At 38.1% G+C, this 24,489-nt stretch overlaps 1 protein-coding gene across 3 annotated transcripts in view; it reads right to left on the minus strand.

Annotated features, from left to right (window-relative positions):
• Positions 1 to 24,489, minus strand: part of dpy19l1l (dpy-19-like 1, like (H. sapiens)) — a 77,412-nt gene that overhangs the window by 4,242 nt on the left and 48,681 nt on the right. For 2 of the 3 annotated variants that reach the window (XM_060822966.1, XM_060822969.1), the window contains 6 exons: positions 22,260 to 22,361; positions 13,216 to 13,271; positions 6,550 to 6,574; positions 4,963 to 5,082; positions 2,478 to 2,652; positions 313 to 412 (listed from right to left, as the gene is read on the minus strand). In XM_060822966.1, the coding sequence (XP_060678949.1) occupies positions 313 to 412; positions 2,478 to 2,652; positions 4,963 to 5,082; positions 6,550 to 6,574; positions 13,216 to 13,271; positions 22,260 to 22,361 (578 nt within the window). The remainder of the gene's footprint in view (positions 1 to 312; positions 413 to 2,477; positions 2,653 to 4,962; positions 5,083 to 6,549; positions 6,575 to 13,215; positions 13,272 to 22,259; positions 22,362 to 24,489) is intronic. The other variant, XM_060822968.1, reaches the window with a different exon arrangement.

Below are 24,489 nucleotides of genomic sequence, written 5' to 3' on the forward strand. Positions count from 1 at the left end.
CAGAAGGAAAACTGTAGGCATTTGCTGGTCCAGAATGCAAAAAGGGACATGCTACACAACAAAGTAATATATGGGAAAGACAGAATACATAACTTTACCACAGAATTGAGATATCTGCATGCTGTTGTCAATCACTGCATCCTCTAACTAAACACTTGATCGTGGCTCTCACAGCAGGATGCAATGGGAACAGAGTAGTGCTACAAGTTAATTACCAACCAGTTATTACACTCCTGTGCAATTTAAAGAGAACATTAAGTAATCACATTGTGTTAGCGATGTAATAGTGAGAACAATAAAGTAATTGCTAACCTCAGTCCAGCATCTTCGTAATGTGGGTGATTAACAATAGGTCGTCCTGTAGATAATTTGATGCTAGCCATTGTGGGCATAGCCCCAGCAAACACAGCATCTGCAATGTGAATTAATTATTGCATTTTCTCATTAGTACCTCTATTTTACTGACATCTGACTTTAAAATGTCACTAATTAAGTTCCAAAATCAAATGAATTAGAATTACAACAAATGAGGCCAGTCAGCTATTGAGACTGAACTGTCATTCAACTAGATCATGGCCAATCTTCTACCTGTGCTGAAAATGCTGAATCTCCACATTCATGACATAATACATAGAAATCTACCAAATTCTGAACTGAATACAGTCGATGACTAATCCTCCATTGCCCTTTGGGGGAGATAATTCCTAAAGATTCACTACTCTCTGGAGCACAGAAGCTCATGATTTTGCTCCCTGAAGAATTACTGTTTATTTTCAGACTGTGTTCCCTGGTTATAGATGCCACCACCAGTCCTCAGAAATGATAATGGACCAGCAATCTACAAACCCAAGCTAATGCTCCTCAATGTTTTGAGGAAGGGTCATCAGACCCAAAACATGAACTCTGATTTCTCCTTACAGATGCTGCCTGACCTGCTGAGCTTTTCCAGCAAGTGTAATGCTTTGGGCACATGGATTCATGGCAATTAGGGAAATTTAAATTCAAACAACAGACCTGGAATTGAAAATTAGGTCTCAGTTTTAATGGTCAACATTGCTATCATTGATGTGTTTAGGGATGCAAATCTGCTATCCTTACCGTATCTGACCTATGTGTAACTCCAGAGTCACAGCAATATGGTTAACTTTTGACTGCTTTATGAAAGATGCTTGCATTGAATCAGTTTAAAGCAAAAAAATGCTGGCTTTTCCATTGATACCCACATCCCATAAGAATAAAGAAAAGCTAAATCTGAAAAGGTGAAAATATTAACTTGATTCTAGGCAAGTGGGTGCCAAATAGCTTGATCACTTTTCCTAACTCTCTCCTCACCCAGAATAAAAACAGGAGCTTCACTCAAACAGCACTCTGTTTCTACATGTTTCTTTTATTTACCCTTTTTCTCCATTGTCAGATTTTACATATAACTATAATTGGTCACCAACACTGATAACATTGCTTAAATTTGAAACAATTTGCTAATGGATCCTCATAATGCAGTTTCCCTTTTCATTAACTGCCTCAAAGGCTGACTTGTTGTCTCAAATCACGCAGCCATTTTAACTTATGCAGTAGCAACAGTGTTAGTCACAGGAAGATGCAATAAAGGCTTTGTGAAGAACAGAGAAGCAAATAAAAGTTGCAGCTGAGCAAGCACGGTTTTAGCCACCTTGAAAATTGCAGGATCATTTGAAATCCCCAGTGCCAAAGCACAAAATAAAAGGAAATGTTCCCCAATTAATGACAATTTTTAAACATCTGGACTGAAGGAAAAACTGGGTAACCCAGACAAAAAGGTTACAGAATGAACGAAAATAAAAATTCACAAAACTTCCAATACCACTCTGTGGTGAGATTTTCACTTAATTTTAACTGTGATTCATGGGTAATTTATCCTACATAGTGCAGAAACCTTTTTCTTAACCACTAATCTTCTTAGCTACAAGAAAACATTGGTCTATTGCACACATACAAGACTGCCCCTAGCTGAATACTACATTAAAAATTTCAGCTGCAGGACCATTCTCTAAGAAATCAAAAGATCAGAATGTGATAGGGAATAAAAAGGACAAAAGTAAAATTTTGATGATGCTGATAATGTGAAGTTGATCTATTGACAAATAAATATCAACCAACCTTAGTGCCAAGCAATCAGATTTGAACTTTACAATGGCTTATTTGATATGCTTACCTGACTTGCCGGGTCCATTCACAGTATTAACATCCCTAACTTAATAAGTGCAAGTACTCAATGAAAGAAGAACCAAGAAAGCAGACATGCTGCTTAGCTACCACAACAAACAGTTCAGAGATTTACATAGAAAATCTGACAGCCTAAATATCTATAGAAAAATAATTCTATCCTATATATCAGTTTACGTTGGTAAATAAATTAATTTCAACAAGATTTAGTGCGTACATGCAGCCATGTTTAGGACTAGCAGCATTTTTCCAAAGGAGCACTCTATAACACTCACCCTTTTTAGTGTTTTCTTTAATCCACTCTAATAACTCCTCTTGAGGGAAGTTGCTGAACTCTCCAATGATGCTCCATTGTTCCTTCAGGTTTATTGCTCCCTGTAAAGCCATTGCTGCAAGCATGACGCACACAATTATCTGGTGATGGTACTTAGTTCGAACTCGGCTAAATAGCTAACAAAAAAGGAAACAAAAAGAAGCCATGAAACAAACTTCCACTGTAATTGCTTTTATTTTGGTTAAGGTGAGAGACAAACAGAGCAGTAAACTAATTCACAGCTCTGACAAATAAATGCACCTTGTACATAAACCTGAACAACAAAGGGATTTTTAAAAAAATCAGAGCTGTAGACCAAAACACGCCTTTTATTTCACAAATCTATATAAAAGCACAACGATGATCTGAAACATTAACCGTTTCCACTCCAAAGTTATTTACTCTTGCTGAGTACTTCTAGGATTCTCCATTAGTATTTTAGATTTCCAGCAACTGCAGTATTTTCCTTTTGATTAAAGGACAAGGTTTACTACAGTACCTTCTGGTATTTTAATGTTAAAGAAAACACTGGCAGGGGGGAGAGAAGAGTAGCATTAGAAAAAGGAGCAGGAATAAGGTAAACTGCCTATTGAATCTGCTCTGCAATTCAATGATTTGGAGATGCCGTTGCTGGACTGGGGTGTACAAAGTTAAAAATCACAACAGAAGGTTATAGTCCAACAGGTTTAATTGGAAGCACACTAGCTTTCAGAGCAACGCTCCTTTATCATGTGGTTGTGGAAGACATAATTGTAAGGCACAGAATTTATAGTAAAGGTTTACAGTGTGATGTAACTGAAATTATACATTGAAAAATACCTTGATTGTCTGTTGACTCTTTTATCTGTTCGAATACCATGATAGTTTCACTTCTTTCATGTATAAATCACAAAACTTTTTTTTTTTTAAAAAAAGTTTCATTCTCAGGTTAACTGTAACAATTAGTGTTAGCTAGACAATGTGAAGGTGTTGGCCCCCTGTGTTCTCCACCCTGACTTAAAGTTCACTTGGGCCATTTGGGACACCTCCCTCCCTTGGACCTCTCCATTTTTGGCGACTGACTCAACATGATATCTATTTCAAATCCAAGAGCTCCCACAGCTACCTTGACTACACCTCCTCCCAAGCACCCCTTCCCTGTAAAAACATGATTCCAATTCCTCTGCCTCCAGTGCATCTCCACTTCCCACACGTCCACCCTTGAACCCCACTGCACTCACCACAAGAAAATTTATATCTCACCACCCCCCCCCCCCCCCCTTCCCGCCCCCTCCATATTCCACATTCCTGATTGATTGCTAATGCCCAAAACATAGTCTTCACCTCCTTGGATGCTGCCTGACTTTCCAGGCTATGCTTCTCCAACGCCACACATTTCAACTCTGGTTTCCAGCATCCACAGTCTTCACATTCTCCTGCTTCCTATGTAAGTATATCCTTCCATAAATAAAACAACCAAATTTGAACACAGCATTCCACGAGTGTTCTCTCAACCACACCCCGTATAGTTGTAACAAAGCAACCATACTTCATGACCCTAATAGTTAAGGTCAATGTTCCATCTGCATTCCAAACTGCTTGCCCAGATCTTTCTCTCCATTTAAACAATATCCTGCTTGTCTATTCTCCCTACCAAAGTGAGCAGCAAATGATTAGTAATGGTGTTTCTTTCTTCCAAACTGTGTCTATCCACATATGCAAAGCTGCAGTGGGCATTGGTGTGAAATAATATGACAGTATGCATTGACAGAACGTAAGTGCAGTGAGAATTCAAGCAACTAGACAGATGTATTTCTGAATGCTAGCTGATGAAACCTACGTGGGGGATAGTGCCAGATCCACTTTCCTTCAGAACAGTTACAAAACCTGGCGCCCAATTCAAATTCTTCACTTTGCACTTACACCAAGTAGTTTTGAGTTGAGTCTCAACATTTAGAAGGTACACCAAGCAAGTTACATTGGACAGCAATAATTGTAATATCCCCATTTTCAACTGCACATAATATAGGACATGTAGTGCTGATTTAGTGTGCAGTACTTGACAATAACATACATCCAAGATGACATCATAAATAAGGGTTAGCTCAGTTTATGACAAATATCATAGTTTTCACTTTGATCTTTAAAATTTTAATCTACATATGAAAACTAGAATTACATAAATCTAACTCAATAAGCAGGAAGATATTTGACCCTTCTTACAACATTTCAGTTACACTTTTCCTTTAGTGCCACATCCCACACTTTCCCTATACTCTGCATTTCCATGTACATACCATACAAAACCTATTAGATTAAGTTCTATGTTATTAAAATTAAACACCATGCATTAATTTTCATTTTAAACACCATCAGAGGGCTGTACTGTACACTGGTTGAATACTGCATCAGCACCAGAGGGCATAGAAGTAACAATGTTAAGTTCTATCAATGAAGCTTCATCTTACCTGTCTAGAGCAAATTAGAGAAGCCATGATACACATATGAGGAGTAAGGAAAAGTTTTAGTCTCATGATGAGAATTGCCAACACCACAAAAGCAACCAACTGCAAAACATGATAGACCAGCTGTGGAGACAGAAACACAAATTCAACATTGAAATTATAAACTTTAAATCCAGCAACAACAGGCATGTCAATTTCAACTATTCACAAAGCTCTCTAATACAACTGACCGCGAAGAGGGGGGCCTGAAACTCCAGGAGACTGAAAGCGATATGGTGCAGGAACTCAGAAGAATTTTTCTGATGACCAGATCATTAATTTTGGGCAACATACTGTCCATTATAAAATTAGAACAGCACCCTACCACTCCAGTAAGGAATCAAATATCTTCTATGTCTGTATGGTAAATTTCATTCTCTATTTCTCTCCAAAAAGACAATACAAGAATTATAGAAGTCTTAGTGTAGAAAGAAGCCATTTGGCTATTGAGTCTGAAATGCTCCAAAGAGCATCTCATCCAGACCCAGCTCCCCCTATCCCATCCCTGTAACCCCATATCATCATGACTAATCCCCCTAACCTGCAAATTACAGGACAATTTAGCATGACTAATCCATCTAACCTGCACATCTTTGGACCGTGGGAGGAAACAGGAGCATCCAGAGGAAACCAACACAGACACAGGGAGAATGTGCAAACTCCACACAGTGTTAACCACTTGAGCTACCATGCCACCCCATATATTGCTTTGTTTTTAAACAGCTAATGCCTTCTGGGATTGACAACCTTTTCTGAGAAATGCTCATGGGGCCAGTATATTAAAGTACTTTGGGTCTTGTTCCCAGTGGAGACAACAATGAAGAATTGAATGGCTTTCACAATTAAGCCTTTGAGTGCTGGCTGCAGAATCCAGAAAATCAAACAGAAAGTGTACCTACTGACCAAAAAAAAAATCAAGATTTATGTCAAAGGTAAAGTTAGACCGAATAGTTACATCCAATAGTGGTGTTTAAATTCTGGCCAACAATAAATGGAAGGAAAAGTCTATTCATTTTGTTCACTCCAATAAGTCAGAAATTGTGGTCAAAATAAGTCAAACTTTCAATTTATTTTCTTCTCTAGAGCAGATTTTGATGCAGAAGGAAGGAAATGCTGATAAGAAAGTAGAAACCAAGGATACCCATCTGCATACAAAGCAATCAGGAGATGGCTAACAAGAGAGTAAGCCTAATATAGTCAATGAGGTCTGTGATTGCTCCAGCAGAAATTGGTTTGCATTGAATTCATCACCTTACAGTTATGGGAAAAAAAACCGAATCAGTAAAATAAAATTCACCTCAAAATTGTTTTTAGCCAGTAAAATAGTTACAGCTTAATTATGAGGGCTAAAGGAGTCAAATTGGGATATGGGAATTGGATGATCAACCATGATCATACTGAATGGCAGAGCCGGCTTGAAGGGCCTAAAGGCCTATGCCTGCTTGTATTTTATGTTTTATATGCAATGACCAGACAACCTTATCTTGGATGAAATCAACGCAAAGTTTACTTCCTATTATTTGGATCACAAAGTGCATTAAGCTGTTTTACCTCTCCTCGGGTTGGATGTTTCTTCCTAAAAAAAAAAAAGAGAAATTTAATTAAAACATAGAAACAGAAGATTGGCATGGGCCATTTGACCCCTCGAGCCTGCTCTGCCATTCAATATGATCATGGCTAATCATTAAGCTCAATACCCTAATCCTACCCTCCCCTATACCTTAATCTGTTTAGCTACAAAAAGGAACAGCTACCTGCTTCTTGAAATCACAAAGATTTGGACTCAATATACTTTCTGTGGTAGTGAATTCTATAGGCTCTCCACTCTCTGGGATAAGAAATTTCTCCTCATTTCAGTCTTAAAAAGGTTTAATCTTCATCCTTACAACGATGATTCTGGTCCTGGACTGAATTGTTGCAATGTCCGTTCATCCACTGCCATAGCATCTGTGATGACATGACCATTACATTCAGTACTTCCCCAGAGCAGAGAAACTACGCCACGTCCTTTGCAGCTTTCAGCATGTTATGATGACGATGACCATCTCACCAAGACCATCTATACATGTCCACTGCTCTTTCTCAAACTGCCACCTAACCTGAAACAAACAAGAGCTCATATAGTGAACTACCCAGCCTTCAGGAGCACAGCAACGTTTGCAATTATCTCTCTGCCATAATTCATCAATCCATAGGTCATCCCTTCATTTGCTATTCAGCAGTTGACACTTTACTAACACCAGTTGGCACTCGTGATCACCTGCAAAGACTTGTTATTCAGCCTGTCTTCACTCCACTCAGACTACTTATACTTACCTGTTGACATTTTTAATTACCTGGAATTATCTTGCCATTATCCGCCTATGTATTCTGTGCCAGTGTGCTTCCCTCCACCACCTGAAGAAGCAGCGTTCCGAAAGCTTGCAATTTTAAATAAACCTGTTGGACTCTAACCTGGTGTCATGCAACTTCTGAGTTACTGAAAAATACCACAGCTGAGAAGTGTAATTTAAACTCTAAATATGCAATTTCCAGAAATTCTCCCTTTTTCTGATGCTTCCTTTTGGGTCTAAGGATATTTTCCTCTTGAGCAGGTTACCCTGAAGGGATGTTGCTTTGATATTGAATTACACTTCCAACAAAAAAAAAAATTGGTAAAATTGACTGAAATGATTTTCAAAATTTCCTTCCCAACATAGGAGTGTATACCCAAACCTCTCTTGCCCCAAATCAACATTCTTCAAAGCCTCCAGCTACTAACCTAATTTTGGCATTACTGGCCCAGTAGGGTCGCTCATTACTGTACAAATCCATCTACATGACAATACAGGTTGATCTCTACTGTCAACTTCCAAATATAATTGGAATCTTTTCCAGCTCCGTAACTCTCTTGGTACAGTCTCCTTCATCCATTCTACCAGTAATCACAGACACTTCCAGATCGTTGGGCTCTCCAATAACCATGCTAACCTGTCACCTTGTTAAACTGTGGCCTCTTTTCTCACATTGACAACTCTTTGACTATTCCTTTCAGTACGTTAGCTAGAAATTCTCTCTACTGGAGATGATCTTTTCCTCCTAAACATACGCTCTAAACCAGTATTGGAACTAGTTCTCTAATCTCATACCACCTGCTGCCAATCAGTAGCCCTCAATTCTTGTCCCTCATTTTGGAAATTCAGCCAGTTTTTCATATTTTTCCACAAACCTGTCTGTACATTTCAGCACCACGGCAATTTTCCAGTTGCTGGACCCTACAAGTCAATAAGTATCTGCAAACCTACTTTGGGTATATGATTGCCAGATTATTTTTCATGTTCTCCACAATCAGCAACTGTTGGTGCGCATCACTTTAGCAGTTTTTGCCCCTTAGGTTCTAAGTAATAGAAATTATGGGGATATGAAGTACCTGATGCTTTATCATCAACACCTTAACCCATGTTCCGAGTCTGAAAATTCATAACTTATCTCAGTTATTTGTGAAGAATGCACCTTTACAGTCCAATTTCTATGGTTGCACATATTATGAAAAACTGGACAGTTTTCTTGTCATGTCCAATAACACTGATCCTTTCCATTTCCTGTGCCCTTCTCTTTTACAGTAAATCATGTACCAGATCTGAAATCTCCCCCAGACAATCTGGTGTGATAGCTCAATGCTCTAACTTTTTTTTTCTTAACATTTCAGCTTTAATGAACACTTTCCTTTCAACAAGTAACACATTTAGATTGGTGCAAAATAAAATGAAGTTATTCCTTCAATTGCTGCCAGAAAGTCGTGCAATATTGAAGGCAAATTCTGTTATACTAATTGGACGCCCCCCCTTCTTTCTTACCATTTCCCCGTCTCTCTCTCGCCCCCTCCATCTCTCTCTTGCCCCCTCCCTCTCTTGCCCCACCCTCTATCTCTGTTGAAATCTCCGTCTCTCTCTTGCCCCCTCCCTCTCTCACTCGACCCCTCCCTCCCTCTCTCTCTTGCTTTCTCCCTCTCTCCATCTTGCCCCCTCCCTCTCTCTCTTGCCCCCTCCCTCTCACATCTGACAGTACTTTGTGAAACATCTCATCAATGGTTTCTTTTGCACAAGCTATTGCTGAATGCACTTTCTGCAACAATATGCATTATTATAGTAGTTAAGCTCTAGCATGTCCCAAAATTCATCATTTGCAAATTTATTTCCATTAAGATTTTGTTGCTCCACTTTACTAAGGTTTTGCCCATTACAGGTCATCTGTCCTTACTGTTTGTCACCATAGAGATGCCAAAAATGGTCACCATATCTACAGAATATAATTTGCAAAATATTTTTTCCTATATCTTCAGATCCTTGTCTACCAATTCATTAAATTCCTGAATGAAATGAACACATTTAACCTGATGTGGTACTGTCTCATGGTATTCAATACAAGTAATACACTGTCATTTGTTCTACAAGAGATTCATATTCTCTATCCAAACCCCAACATTCTTTAACAGCTATCGTTTTTTTTGTGAAGAGTTCATGCTTTTTCCATATAATCATTTTCTTAGCAGCCAGACTCTCTTCTGCAGTTGTCAATAACACATCTTGAACCTGTTGGTAAGAAGCCCCAGGTTTTTTTGTTGTATTCCGTTATGTCTCAATCCCATGAATTGTGAGATTACTGTATTACTAAATATAAATGTTTCATCATTCATGTTTAAATGGATTTTTGCTTTTTTTTTCCCATTCAAAGACTTAGTAATAATGATATGTCACTCTGGATACCACTTGTGTTTATAAAAAGTGTTGCAACTCGAATGGTTTCCAATTAACAGTTCAGCCAATCAGCACCACAAACTGATGAGATCCAGCAATTAGGGCACAACTGAATAAGTAACTCTGATACCTACTGACTGACCTATTGGCCATGATCAAAATATTTTCTTGCTGCTCATCCTGATTGTATGTGCTCAGAATCATTTGTTTCATGAATTGCTTCAAATACTTGACTCTTTACCCTTGGACAATTCCTGACATATGCTTATTTAGAGTCACACCAGAAACATCTATTCACTTGGGTTTTTGGGATTCATTTGTTGCTATCACCCCAAATCCTGCATTTTCCCTTGATTCACGAATCTATAAAAGATACGAGCCACATTGTTAAGTAATTCCAACACCATATAGGTTGTCTGTCCATCAGGTGCAGTGTAGTGCAACAACAAAATACAAAACATTGGGGGAGCAGGGGTTTGGGGGGGGGGGGGGGGGGGGTTGTGGCATCAAAAGGGAGGCACAGGATCAAACTAAAAAGTGAAGTTAGATGGGGAAAGAACTCCGCCTCTGAAGCTGATTTGTTTCAAGGGACCTGCATTTCCAACTCTGATAGAAAGAAATTTGCATTACATCACTGCACATTAGGGTCGTAAAGGATTCCTGACTACCTGGAGACCACCTCTCCCAGAATTCCAGAAACTTAAGCATCATAATAGTCTGACTATTGGGACTCTGGAGAGTTCCTGCCAGTTTGCTGGATGGATTCAGCACACTGAATCAATTAGAGGCTTCGCCGCGACTTGGATAATTATTAGCAATGTAGCAGAAATCAATTTTTGACAATGTCCAGAGGGTCTCTGGACCAGAGGTATTAACTCTGATTTCTCTCCACAGGTGCAGGCAGACCTGCTGAGCTTTTCCAGCAATTTCTGTTTTTGTGCCCTTGGATCTATGCTGGTGTGCGTTTGATGTTATGTTTTTCGCAGGGTGAGCAAGCAATAATAGTGCTCTTCCTTACACTGAAGGAACACTCATAATTAGCTCTAATTAATCCTATTAACTTCATTTTTATTGAAGTGTGTTATTGCTGTGCGCTTAAAAAAGATGGGTAAATCTTTGTTGCGACCAACCAAGATGGTTGAAAAGAGGGGAGCCGATTTACCCCTCAACTGGTTGTAAACAATCAACACCCAAACAATGAGAAAAGAAGTTTCAATTAACACGAGTAGGAAGCCTCTGAACATTAGGATAAAAAAGAAACAAAGCTGAAAGTATTTGAAACTACATGTAACCAGCAGTGCCAAGTGTGAAGTCTGCTTTAGTCTCTGGCTTAATATTTGATTCACTCAGCATGATTAGGAAATGGCTGGTTTCTCGGAATACAAAAGTATTTGGCCCTGAAAGCATACCTGTTTTTGGTGAAAAGTTGAATACCAAGCTGTTTCAATAAGTTAGGAGAATACCAGCAGCTACCCAACAACGTAATAAATTCCCAAGGCACGTCTTGTTCACAAACTGGTGTGAAACTCCAACTCTATTGCTAGTTCAATAGTCTACTTTTGATCTTCAGGTAACGGAAGGTGACATGAATAATGCTATAAAGTTGCATTTAATCATGACTTGCTTAATGATGTTCGATTTGGGTAGTGTCCTAAGTCTAACCCTAACCCTCTGCTGCTTCAACAATGAATTTTCTTCTAATATAAGTCAGAGATCAGGATATTTGCTGATGTTTGTTTGTAGTTTTCAGATTCTTTCCCAATTTACTAGAAAATGAAGTAGTTTGTCATCCTATGTAGAAAGATCTAAACAAAAACAAACTTAGAAGCATGGACAGATAAGTGACAAGTAATATTAATTCCACACATACGTTGGATAATGATCATCTCCCATGCCATTACCATCGCTGAATCCCCAATAGCAACAGTCTATAAATCATCATCGACTAGAATCTGGACCAGCCGTGTAAATTCTATGGCTACAAGAGCAGATCAGAGACCAGGAACTTTGGGGCAAATTACTCAATTCCTGACCTCCCAATACGCTGTCAACATCTACAAGGTCCAAGTTAGGAGAATTATCAAATACTGCAGCTCCAACACACAAGAGGTTTGAAGCTATCCAGGTCAAAGCAACCTGCTTGCCTGACATCTCATTCACTACCCATGCACTGTGGCAGCATTATGTATTAGGGATAGCATTAGGCTAAACCTATCCACCATCTATAGGAAGCTCAGCAGGAACCAACCAAGGCTCCTCCTTTGGCAGCATCTTATAAATCTGTGAACTCTACCACTTAGAAAGCTAAGGGCAGAAGGAACAGGCAACACCACTACTTGCAAGCTCTCCTCCAAGTCATACACCATCTTGACAAGTAAACATAAGGCTGTTCCTCAGTGCTGGATTAACTTATTAGATTAGATTAGACTTAGTGTGGAAGCAGGCCCTTCGGCCCAACAAGTCCACACCGACCCGCCGAAGCGCAACCCACCCATACCCCTACATTTACCCCTTACCTAACACTACGGGCAATTTAGCATGGCCAATTCACCTGACCCGCACATCTTTGGACTGTGGGAGCACCCGGAGGAAACCCATGCAGACACGGGGAGAACGTGCAAACTCCACACAGTCAGTCGCCTGAGTCGGGAATTGAACCCGTGTTTCAGGCGCTGTGAGGCAGCAGTGCTAACCACTGTACCACCGTGCTGCCCAGGAACTTCCTGGAACTCCCTTCCCAACAGCACAATGGAAATACTTACACCTAATAGAGTGCTGCAATTCAAGGAAGCAACTCACCAGCACCTTCTCTAGGGCATTTAGGATGTTAGCGAACCTCAAACGGAGAACAAATGTACCATCTACTTCTGGACCCTTTTCTTCTGTCTTTACTTGACCCATTATACCTTGTATTATTATTCTCTTTCTTATTTAATCTCTCCTATTTTCCCTAATTCTGACTATTTCTTATATTCTTTTCTTCTATATATTTTTATGCTGTCTCTGTACTTGCTTATAAACTGTATGACCTTTCAAACTTCCACGAAAGGTTGCCAGCTCAAAACATCAATCTTTTCACCACACATTCCAGCTGACTGGCTAATTATTTCAAACATTTTATAGTTTAAGAATTGAAGACAAAATACCTGAAAATGTTGCCTTATGGCCCAATTCCCGTAATGCACCAATTTTGTGGCACAGCATTTAATTAAATAATAATATAGCTTAACCTCATTCTGATATTGCACCAGACCAGAAGCAGAGGTGAAGGGTGTAACGCGATGCCTGCTTAGTCACTCATGCTGATGACTCTTAGAAAAATAACGTTTTGACCTTGGTATATCCAAATGCCAATCAGAAGTTTGTAGGATTACATTTCTGGTTTGCACGCTTTCACTTATCAATTTTAAAACTGTCATAAAAGCTCAATTTACTCTACCTTAAAGCCCATAACTCACATTGCCATATTCTGAACACTTACTCATCGAAGCCTTCTGGAATTTTTCCTTTTAACAAACAGAGCAGTTCTTTCAAAGTCTACAAATAAAAAGGAAACAATTACTATTTTCAGAAGGTCAAGAGAGATTTTGAAATTCTAAACACATTAAAGAAAGCTTAACATTGAAAACATCATAGACAGCTCAATAAGAGTTTACCAATTAACAGTTCATATTGGTTTGTTAAATGTTAATAATTGATAGAAGGGGCAAGATTTGCCCTGAAGGCTATTGAACTGACACAGCTGCACACAAATTACTGTATCCAGGAGCTAAACATTACCCAGGAAAGAGGAGGCTTTCAGTGTAAGTGTCAAGTTATACTCAACCAAAACCTCTGCCACTGAGCCCAAACTTAACATGCTGTTCAATTTCCACTCCCAAGACGTCTTTAACAGCCCCATTGTCAAGGGGTCACAAATTGATACTAAAAAAAAAACATTTTGCCTTCCAAGAGCTGGAGCCAGAACTCCAACCTCAGGACTCCAAGATGCATTCCTCTCCGGTATACTGATGGGGTATCCACTAACACCAGGCTAAATGAGATTCCTCAGGCTGAGCAGGGAACTGATCAGGAAAACCCCTGTCCTAGGAATCTTCTACCTCAATCCTGACATTTCTCATGCTCCGAGTTGTGTATGGAACAAATCAAACCACCACCCCTCAGTAGCTTATGACCCATAGTATCAGGATCATCATGAGTCCACCACTGACTTTATATCATTAAAATCCTGGAACTACAATGAAATTTCTGCTCCCACTGTAGTCCCTGTATATTTCAACAATTAAATTGGCTAAGGCATCATGCACTGATAAAAATATAAAGTTTAAATGAAACAGAATGCAAATAAGTTAATGAGCAAATAATTATTTTAAATGCACAGAATTGTAGCCTAAGATCAGTACATTCAGCTCATTGTGACTGTATTGTTATGATGGCTTCATATTTAATTTTTTGTAGACTTGAGTTTGAAGGATTGCAGATATCTAAAATTGCTTTGTTGTAACAATGTTGATGAAAAGGCACAAACCTTTTTTTAAAAGCAAGAATTACTATACGATTCTACGTATTTTCTGGTCTTAGTTGCTTGAAGTTCAGGGAAAACACCCAACTGGTTTTATGACTTGGTTTGATGGCTGGTTTGAATAAAAATAACAATGGAGCATGATTGCAGAATTCAAAGGTGCATGTGATCTAGTGCGTGAATCACAATTAGTATGTAGGGTTAGCAAATACTTGAGATGAGTAGAATGCTCATTAGGTGAGGAACTGTACATAAAAAGAAGGATGTTAGGCATTTGTTACATAATGCACTGGTAAGACCACTTCGATATAGTGCAAAGTTTTATTCTCTATTATTTAAGGAATAATTTAAATGCATTGGAGTGACTCAGGTGAAATACTGGATTGATACCTGGTACAAGTGGGCTGGCTCATGAAGAAAGTATGGACAAATTGTGGTTGTTTCCACTGGAGTACAGAAGTGAGGGAATGCTTGATTAAGGACATAACATCCTGCATGGTCTTCACAGGATGGACATTAAAAGATGTTTCATCTTGTGGGGAGTCCAAAATTGGGGTACTGTTTGAAAATTAGGGGTAAACCTTTCATAAAGAAGAGGCTAGTAGAAAATTCTCTGAGCTGTGCGACCTTGGAACACGCTGCCTCAGAGGCAGGGTCACTACATATTTGTTCTCACAGGGATAGATTGATTTCCTTGCCCAACAAAAACCAAAAGGTAATTGGGGGTAAATGAGAATATGGAATTCGAAACATAAACAGATCAACCATGATCTTATTGACGGGGGACCAAATTATCTACCTTTGGTTTGGGGGGTGTTGGGGGTTATGATATCCATAGTGGGACAGGAAAGCAGTCTACAAACATAGAAAACAAGCAGCAAATACTGTCAAAAAGGGGAAAAATAGTTATAAAGTTGGCTCTTTATATAAATGCACACAGTATTTGGAATAAAATATATTAGTCAATAGCATAAAGAGGTTAATGGAGAGACAGCTACATTAGAGATGGTTGTAACGAGATGAAATCTAGGAATTAAATGCTCAGGCATACATGAATTTTTGAAAGGACAAGTAGAAAGGAACAAAAGAATGGTGAGGTGGTTTTGTTGGTAGAACAGTAAATTAACTACCTTAGCAATAAATGATGTTGGATTGGAAGGTATAGAATCTAAATTAGTGGAGGAAAGAAATAACAAAGGGAGGACTGGATCACTTGTGGGACTAGTCAACAGCCCGACAGTAATTAAACTGTACAAGAGACAGAATAAGTCAGGAGATAATGAAGGCATTTGGAAAAACATAACACATTAATCAAAATGTGACTTTAATTATTCCAATCTATGTGATTATTAAATTGGCAGAAGTAGTCACAAGGAAGGATACAGAGTGTATTCAGGACAGCTTCCTGCATTGACATGTTGTGAATTTAAAAAAGTATCAGGCTGTTTTGGATCTGGTAATAAGATGAAATAAGGCAGGTTTAATAAATGATCTCAATGTAAAAGATCCCCTAGGAAACAGCAATCATAAGCATTCAGACTGAGAAGGAGAAGCAGGACTCAGTAAAAACTGGCTTGAGCGGGAAAGACAGTTCTTGAATAATGGCAGACATTCACAAAAATACTTCATGACTAACAACGAAGATCTATCCTACTGAGGAAGGAGAGTTCTCAGAAGAGAATAAAATGAACTATGGTTAACCAGAAATTAAGAATGGTATCTGACATAAAAAGCAGACAACATGGCAAAGATTACTGCTAAGAAAAAGGATGGGGAATTTTAAAAACCAACAAGGCATGGCAAAAGTCAGTCAGTCAGTGTTACAGAGTCATGGGTGGGATGGGGGGGGGAAAGAAACAAACTGACTCTTCGGTCAAATTCGTCCATGCCGACCAGATATCCTAACCTAATCTAGTCCCATTCGCCAGTGCTTGGCCCATATCATTCTAAACTCTTCCTATTCATATACCTACCCAGATGCCTTTTAAATGTTGCAATTGTACTAGCCTCCACCACTTCCTCTAGCAGCTCATTCCATACATGCACCACCCTCTGCATGAAACGGTTGCCCCCAAGGTCCCTTTTAAAATTTTCCCCTCACCCTAAACCTATGCCCTCTGCTTCTGGACTCCCCCCACCCCAGGGAAAAGACTGTCTATTTATCTTATTCATGCCCCTCATGATTTAACAAACCTCTATAAGGTCACCTCTCAGCTTCCGACGCTCCAGGGAAAACAGCCCTCACCGATTCAGCCTCTCCCTATAGCTCAAATCCTTCAATTCTGGCAACTACCTTGTAAATCTTTTTTGAACCCTTTCAAGTTTCACAACATCCTTCTGATAGGAAGGAGACCAGAACTGCACGCACTATTCCAACAATGGCCTAACCAATGTTCTGTACAGCCCAACATGACCTCCAAGCCCTATAAATCAATGCTCTGACTAATAAAAGAAAGCATCCCAAATGCCTTCTTCAATATCTTATCTACCTGCGACTCCAAATTCAAGGAACTATGAACCTGTACCCAGAGTGTACCTTGGTTCAGCAACACTCCATAGGAGCTTATCATTAAATGTACAAGTCCTGCTCTGACTAGCTTTTCCAAAATGCAATACTTCACATTTATCTAAATTAAACTCCAGCTGCCACTCCTTAGCCCATTGGCCCATCTGATCAAGATCCCATTATACTCTGAAGAAACCATCTTTGCAGCCCGTTACACCACCAAAATTGGTGTTGTCTGCAAACTTACCAACTATTCCTCCTCTGCTCACATCAGTCTTTTATGTAAAGACAAAAAGCAGTGGACTCAGCACCGATCGTTGTGGCACGCCACTGGTCACAGGCCTCTAGTCTGATAAGCAACCCTCTACCACCAGCCGCTGTCTTCTACCTTTGAACCAGTTCTGTATCCAAATGGCTAATTCACCCTGTATTTCATAATATCTAACCTTGCTAACCTGTCTACCACAAGGAAGCTTGTCGAATGCCTTACTGAAGTGCATATAGATCACGCCCATCGCTCTGCTTTCATCAATCCACTTTGTTATTTCTTCAAAATTATACGAGTAAACTAGCAAGTAATATGAAAATGGACAGTAAGAGTTCCTTTAAATATATAAAAGGGAAGAGACAGACCAAATGAACAGAGAATGAGGCTAAAGAATAATAATGGGGAACCAGCAAACAACAGAGGTGATGAAAAAATACTTTGCTACAGTCTTCACTTTAGAAGTCACTTATTAGCATTCCAAAAACATTAAACAAACAAGGGGAAAAGGGATGAAACAAATCCAACAACTGTCACCAGAGGAAAAAAGTACTATTGAAACTAATGGGCTAACGGCTAAAAATCCTCTAGATCTAACATCCAGGCAGCTTATGTAAGGGGTGACATACTGGCATTGGAGGCAATCCAGAGAATGTTCACTAGGCTGATACCAGCTTTGAAGGACTATTTTAAAAGGACAGATTGAGTAGATTTGGCCAATATTTATTGGAATATAGAAGAACAAGAGGTATGCAGAATTCTTAGGTGACTTGACTGGATAGCTGTAGAAAGATTATGCCCTCTTCCACAAGAGGAAACAATCTCAGAATAAAGGGTTGCATACTTAAGACAAAGAGGAGAATTTCTTCTCTCAGAAGGTAGTGAATCTGTGGAATTCTTTACCATAGCGGGCTGTTGAGACTCGATCATGAAGCACAAAGTTGAGACAGACAGATTTTTAAATCACCAACAGAATCAAGGGTTATGGGGGAAAAGGCAAAGTAGAATGGAAGATTATCAGATCAGCTATTATTTCTTTGAATGGTGGAACAGACTTGATTGGCTAAATGGCCTACTTTTCCTTCTACATCTTATGGTCTTATGCACTCTAAAAGAAAGGCAGTGCAAGTATGAAGAAATGTTTGAGAAACTGAAAGCTAGCTTGATCAATGAATTGGTATTGGCTACTAATACTTTCAGTAAAGTCTTTAAGGTAGCGATCAATGTTAGTGACTTCATGGTAGATGTGCTGTGTATGTGCTTGATATGTACTTTGATATATCCTATATATACTACAGAGTTTGGATATGTGAAACAGATTCTCCTGAAGAAATGAGATATCTTAGAACTTTTAAGAAATAACTTTCATTAGTGTATTAATTTTAGATTGAAAGTTCGAGACCAGAAATGTTTGGTTAGAACCTTGACGAGGTTACTCAAAGTTGAGAAAGTGAAAGCCTATCAAACTTTCCAGACCATGATGTGAAGATAAAAGTTAAATCTGGGAATATGATAGAGAACTGGTGTTTGAGTACTGTAAAGTATGTCAGAATAGATGGGATAAAATTCTTAGTGTCTCTGAATCTTTCAAATTGTGTTATATGCAAATAACTCAGTTTAGTTTATTTTTATTCCTATAATTTCACATAATAAACTTGTTTTATAGATAAGCACGCAATGTTGCAAATTTAATTTTAAGTGTAAGATTACCTCATTAAATAAAAATAGTCAGATTTCAGTCTGGGATGTGACTTTATCAGTGATGACATCAGATGGGATCCTAACAGTAAATCCATTTGTGTTACAAACTATATCAACTCAAAAAAGATGACACTTCACATTGGGAAAGATAGTCTTGGGATTTCTATTGAATCTTAAACATCTTGAATTAGTTGTACCCCATGGTTACAAGGATACAGATTAACTAAAATTCTTCAACCTATCCTTTGGAAAAATTCAAAATTAAAATGACTGACATTTTTGGTGGAATTTAGTGCTACAAACCTATCAGTTCAAGGTTGTTCACAATGCAGGTAAAAATAATGTAATTGCTGATGCCTTGTTAAAAATGTAACTGTTGGAATTATTCAGGAACAAAGAAAGTAGCTGACATAACTGGATAGATTACAAGGAAAAAAGAGCAAATGGGTGTGTAGTTTATTTATTTTATTCTCAACTATATTGTTTCATTATTTCAAGTATGGAGATCTTACAAGGACTTTATACTTAATAAAGTTTGCGGACTTGAAGAAAGAAGGATTACGCATTACCTCTATTTAAAAAACACACATGCAATGAAAAGATCCTGGAACTTGATTTTAGCAAAGACATTTCTTGGAAAGGACTACCAGAAAATTGCTGGTCTTAGTTACTTGAACTTACTGGAGGGAAAACACCGGAGTGTTATTATAACTGGGTTTGTAGATAGTTTTGCTATCTGTAGTTGAACAGAAACTTGCTGAAACAAGACAGGAAAAAAAAAATTGCCCAGTTTAGCTCCGCTGCTTGTTGTGAAACCAGAACTGTCCTCACAAGGAGCACCTGGAAGAATCCTCACTTTGTTTCTTGAGCAAACATCTCAGTACCTGTGCTACCTATGTATGAGAATCAGAATTACAGGTGACTAAATTTTCCACACCTTACTCTTTGTTTCCTTCCCTTTTCTCCAGAAGTGAATGGGCGTACATCAGTGCTTAAATTAGAGGAGTAAATATTAATTTTTCCTGTTACAAACTGCATTGTTTTGCAAGATGCAGAAATATACAAATCTAATGTTGAGTTTGAATTTGAAAACAACAGTATATGGGTGATGGCTACTTTGAGAAGGGAATTTAAGGAAAAACTAAATAGGTCAGCTCTGGAACAGTGACTTAATACAGTGTACGTCAGAGAGTAGATGACTACAAACCCCTGGCATGTTAATGAAAAGCAGTTTGTATTTTGCTGGCTTATAGTCAAATAATCAAAGATTGATTTTAGTTTAGGAAATCTAAAGATTGAAAGATTTTAGGACAGTTCAAAGTGGAACTGACTAGAGTCAAAAGCAGGAGAATCAACAGCAGTAAAACTTAACGAATAGCTATATAGAGGTAATTTCTCTAGATGCGAATTTCTGTGGCAATATGGTGTTGAATAGTAGGTTGAAAATTTGGATTTGGCTGTTTTACGATCTGTGTTCTATATTTAGATAGCCTGGTTGTACATTGTGTTCAACTTCTATGTAATAGACTTCAGTTCATTGCAAAAGAAACTCTGCAGCCAAGCATGACTATATTTCAATGATTGACCACAACATTAAATAAAATACTTTTAAAAATCCATCAAGCTAGATTTCAGTCTGGGATCAGACTTGTCAATTAGCATCGTCAGCAAGGATCCAAAGGACGTTAACCAATTCTGCATCTCATTTTATAATAAATCAATAACATTCAAAATACACCTGATTGATGACTCCTTTTATTTGAAATCCAGTACTGAGAAAGCATACGATTGGCCATGGGAAAAAGTATACTCATCCTATCTCAATCCTAACCACTGATGGTAGATACTCAAGTATAGCTGTCTCCACTTCCACCTTCTTGGTTTCCTCCCTGTATTTTCTAAATAGTTTCAAGCACAATTCTAAATCATTTTAAATGATATAACAGTCTCTGCCTCAACAGGTTTTCTCAGGAAATATTCGACTCTCAAAAGTAAAGACAACATAGTTTCTAATCCAGGGTGCCAGAAGGGTCGTTCCCACTCCAGAAACCATAATCAAGGTTGACGTTTTGCAAGTAAATACTGAAGGGGCAGTGAGGCACACCCCAGGGAGGAAGTGCTGCATAACTGTGGGTCAGAACTGATGGAGTGATGCATTAGTTATGTGGTATGTACAAAGGGAATAGCAATTCAGAAGTCCTTTATATATTGAGGTGGAGTAAGATGCTGCAGAGTGCCATTCTTCTAAACGGTCAGTGTACCAAAAAATTATTCTAATTCTTCCTTACATTCCTCTAGTGATTGCTGTCAGACAGTGCTCAGTTAGTGGCATTATCTATGGATAGAACCATTCACTATTGCCCAGAGTTTTAACATCTCAGATTTTCTGTAACCGGTTTCTGTTCAAACAAGAGGTGATCCAATTTTTTAAAAATATCTTTATTCATACTATTTTTCCTGCTACAGTAGTAATGAATTATTTTGAGATTCTAATAACCTTACTATATGCTGATTCCACATCATGTGCCAACTATAGTATAACTGATGTCTGGTACAAATTCATAATCATGAATTGAAACAATGGATGAAACCTCACATTCTTGTAGTTATTTTTCCAAAACCTATACTCCTACTCCAACCTCATTTTTGCTGTACTTTACGCCTTAAACATTTAGGATGCACATCATTTTGTCCTAAAGTACTTTTTTTTAATTCCTCTGCAACTGCCAATTCCACTGAACCAGCCTCATCTTTGCAATTTAGAGTACTCTTTCCTCAATTAACCATCAGTCTAAGACCGTGCCATCAGCAAACTCCAATTCAATTCCTCTTGTGCCTTTATCAAAATCAAAGTCCTTTTACATGGTTTCTCACTCATTTGTTGCATTATAATATGTTGAGCATTCTATAAATCTATTCAATTATCACTTGAATGGATCTGGGTTAACAATCGTAAGTACTAATGAGCTATGATGAAAAATGAAAGAACATGTGCAGGTATTGTGAAACAACAGTCTGATCTGCTAAATACTTCTAGCATTTTGTTTTTATTTTAAAATTTCCTGCATAAGCAAAATACTGCAGATGATCTGTGTAAACGTCAGGACAAGTTTATGGGGCTAAATGGCCTATTTCCTTTCTTAGGAATGGTGTGCACCTTTTATATCCACTCCTTCTGGAAACTGGACCATAATTCAGCATGTCTTTTTGGTACAATCTGACATGACTGGAGTTAAACCTCTTTACTTATGTAAAGTACATCGCAGTGAATCCACGTAGATCAAATGACTGGAATCATAAAATGCATAAGCAGTAAAATGCAATTTTAACTCATCCTAAACAAACTACACTGACTACATCAGAAAATAGTAAACTACTGTACTCATATGGATCACTATTCCAACAATTAATCTACAGATAAACCCAAGAAATAATTCCACAAAATTAAATGTTCTTACCCCTCTTTTATATCAGGTAATGATGCCCTTGTCTCAACCCAACTATCACAGAAATATAACCTGGTCAGTGTACCTCTATTCGGGTTTTGAAGAATCGATCAGGCAATCTTAGGTTGAGAGTACAATAAACGTCTTGTACGGTGGAGGGTGAGTATTGAGCTCCCATCCTATCCACCTAAAAGACAATATGTACATCCCTTATGTAGATACAACTACTTTGAGGTCAAATGTATTGTGAACTGAATGTACTAATAATTCAACTTAACTTCATAACTTAACAAAACTAAATATCTAGAAAATACTGCCTGTCTTGCAACAGCTTCCTCATTCTGACTTAAAAATATACTAAAGTGGTCCAAAATGACAAACAGAAATACAAAGCAATTCCTTCAGGATAATTTGATGACATTGTAGCAGCCATGTAACTTCCTTTTCCATTAATAATTATTTCTCTTAGGCTGTGCCATCTGATTTATCATGGAATTAGAACAGTACAAAATGAGACTATTCAGCCCGTTATATTGGTGTTGAATCTTAGAAAAGTTATCCAATTAACCCCACTCTCCAACTCTTAGACTCTTTTCAAGTATTTTTGAATGTGCTTCCACTGCACTTTCAAGCAGGGAGAGCCAAATCACAAAAGGCTGCTTTATAAAATAAATGTTTCATCTCACCCTAGTTCATTTACAAATACATATTCTTTGCTTACTTGTTATAGCTTAACTGTAATAATAAACTTCAACTTAGGTAACAGAATTGAGCATAGGGAAGAGTTCTTTACACATTGAAGTTGACCTACATTTATTTTGTAAGAGAGTGAGCCCCCTGACTGATCAAGTGAGCCTTGTTACTGAAATATTTTGGATTTGTTGCTCTATTGACTGCAACAGTAATGGTGTATCACTACTAAAGTCAGAAGCAGCCAGAGACCATTGCTGGTAACTAGATAAAACATCTTCTGATATTTAACAGGGCACCGCATTTGACCCAAAACGTAGTAAATCATCTGAGTTGGTGATTATTCTTTACAAGTCACGTTCAGGATAATTTTTAACTGCCTTTAGAAACATTTAAAAGGCATTTCCATGCATGGCTACAGAAAGATGATTTGTCGTAAAATTTCTCTCAAAGCTTTACTCAAGAGAAATTGCATTTCTAAGAGGCCTTTCATGACCTCAGAATTTTCCAATGTTTTCCGTAGTCAAAAGTACTTCTGAAAGGTAGTCATTATTCAAATGTAGGAATTGTGGCAATCAATTTGCAAACAGCAAGATACAACAGTGATGTGAAAAGGATCAGACAATTTGTTTTCATTGATGCACACAGAGGAATAATATTGGCTAGAACACTAAGAGACAAAAATATCCTGGTAAAGCAACTGACACCAAGATTCTTAAAACTTTAAGCACAACATTTACTTGCGCTCATACAGTAAACTATTGTAGGAGTTGCCTACAAGGTAGTCCATTTGGAATCAATTCTTAATAATATTCTATCACATACATCTTCTATAGATAAAGCTGTATGCTTGCATTTATTTCAGAGTCCCTTGAGCAGTGTGATGTCAAGTGATTTGAAGCATTTTAAACAATGTCCCGAACACGAACTGCACTGGTGCATCACACCCTTCCAAATATACAAAACCTCTGACTCTGGGAGAAAAGTGCACATTTTGTACAACAAATAACTAATCAAAAGCTGATCCAATTCAAACAATGGTTACAAGCACCAATTTTAAAGTGCTTATTATTTCCTCCAATTCAAAAAGTAGCATATTCATTTGTAGACAAAGTAAAGTCACTTCAGAGATTTATTTTCATTAAACTAAATAATCCATCACATTACTTCTTCATTCGCTTATAAGATATTGTTTGAAAATCACACTGTTCAGTTGAAAGGATATATTGCTGACTCATGGGTTTCACGGCATGATCGGTTAGTATCTTTTACAGTCACTGTGTAATTAAGGACTCTGGCTTAATAGCAGAAATAGGCCATTTAAGGCTGCTCCATCATTCAATAAGATCATGGCAGATCTCAAAGTGTGTGCTGGAGAAACACATGAGGTCCAGCAACAACTGTACAGAGAAAACAAAATCAATGCTTCTCTGTACAGATGCCGCCAGACCTGTGCTTCTCCAGCACTTTGCTTTCCAACATCCGCACTTTAAAAAAATCATCATCATGGCTGATCAGGTTGCAGTCTCAAATCCACTTTCTTGTCTACCTTCCTTAAGCCTCGACGCCCTCATCTATCAAAAATCTATACTTCAGCTTTGAATAAGCTCAATTGTTAGGAATCT

The sequence above is a fragment of the Hemiscyllium ocellatum genome, chromosome 4 (genome assembly GCF_020745735.1).
Source record: "Hemiscyllium ocellatum isolate sHemOce1 chromosome 4, sHemOce1.pat.X.cur, whole genome shotgun sequence".
Lineage (NCBI taxonomy): Eukaryota > Metazoa > Chordata > Chondrichthyes > Orectolobiformes > Hemiscylliidae > Hemiscyllium > Hemiscyllium ocellatum.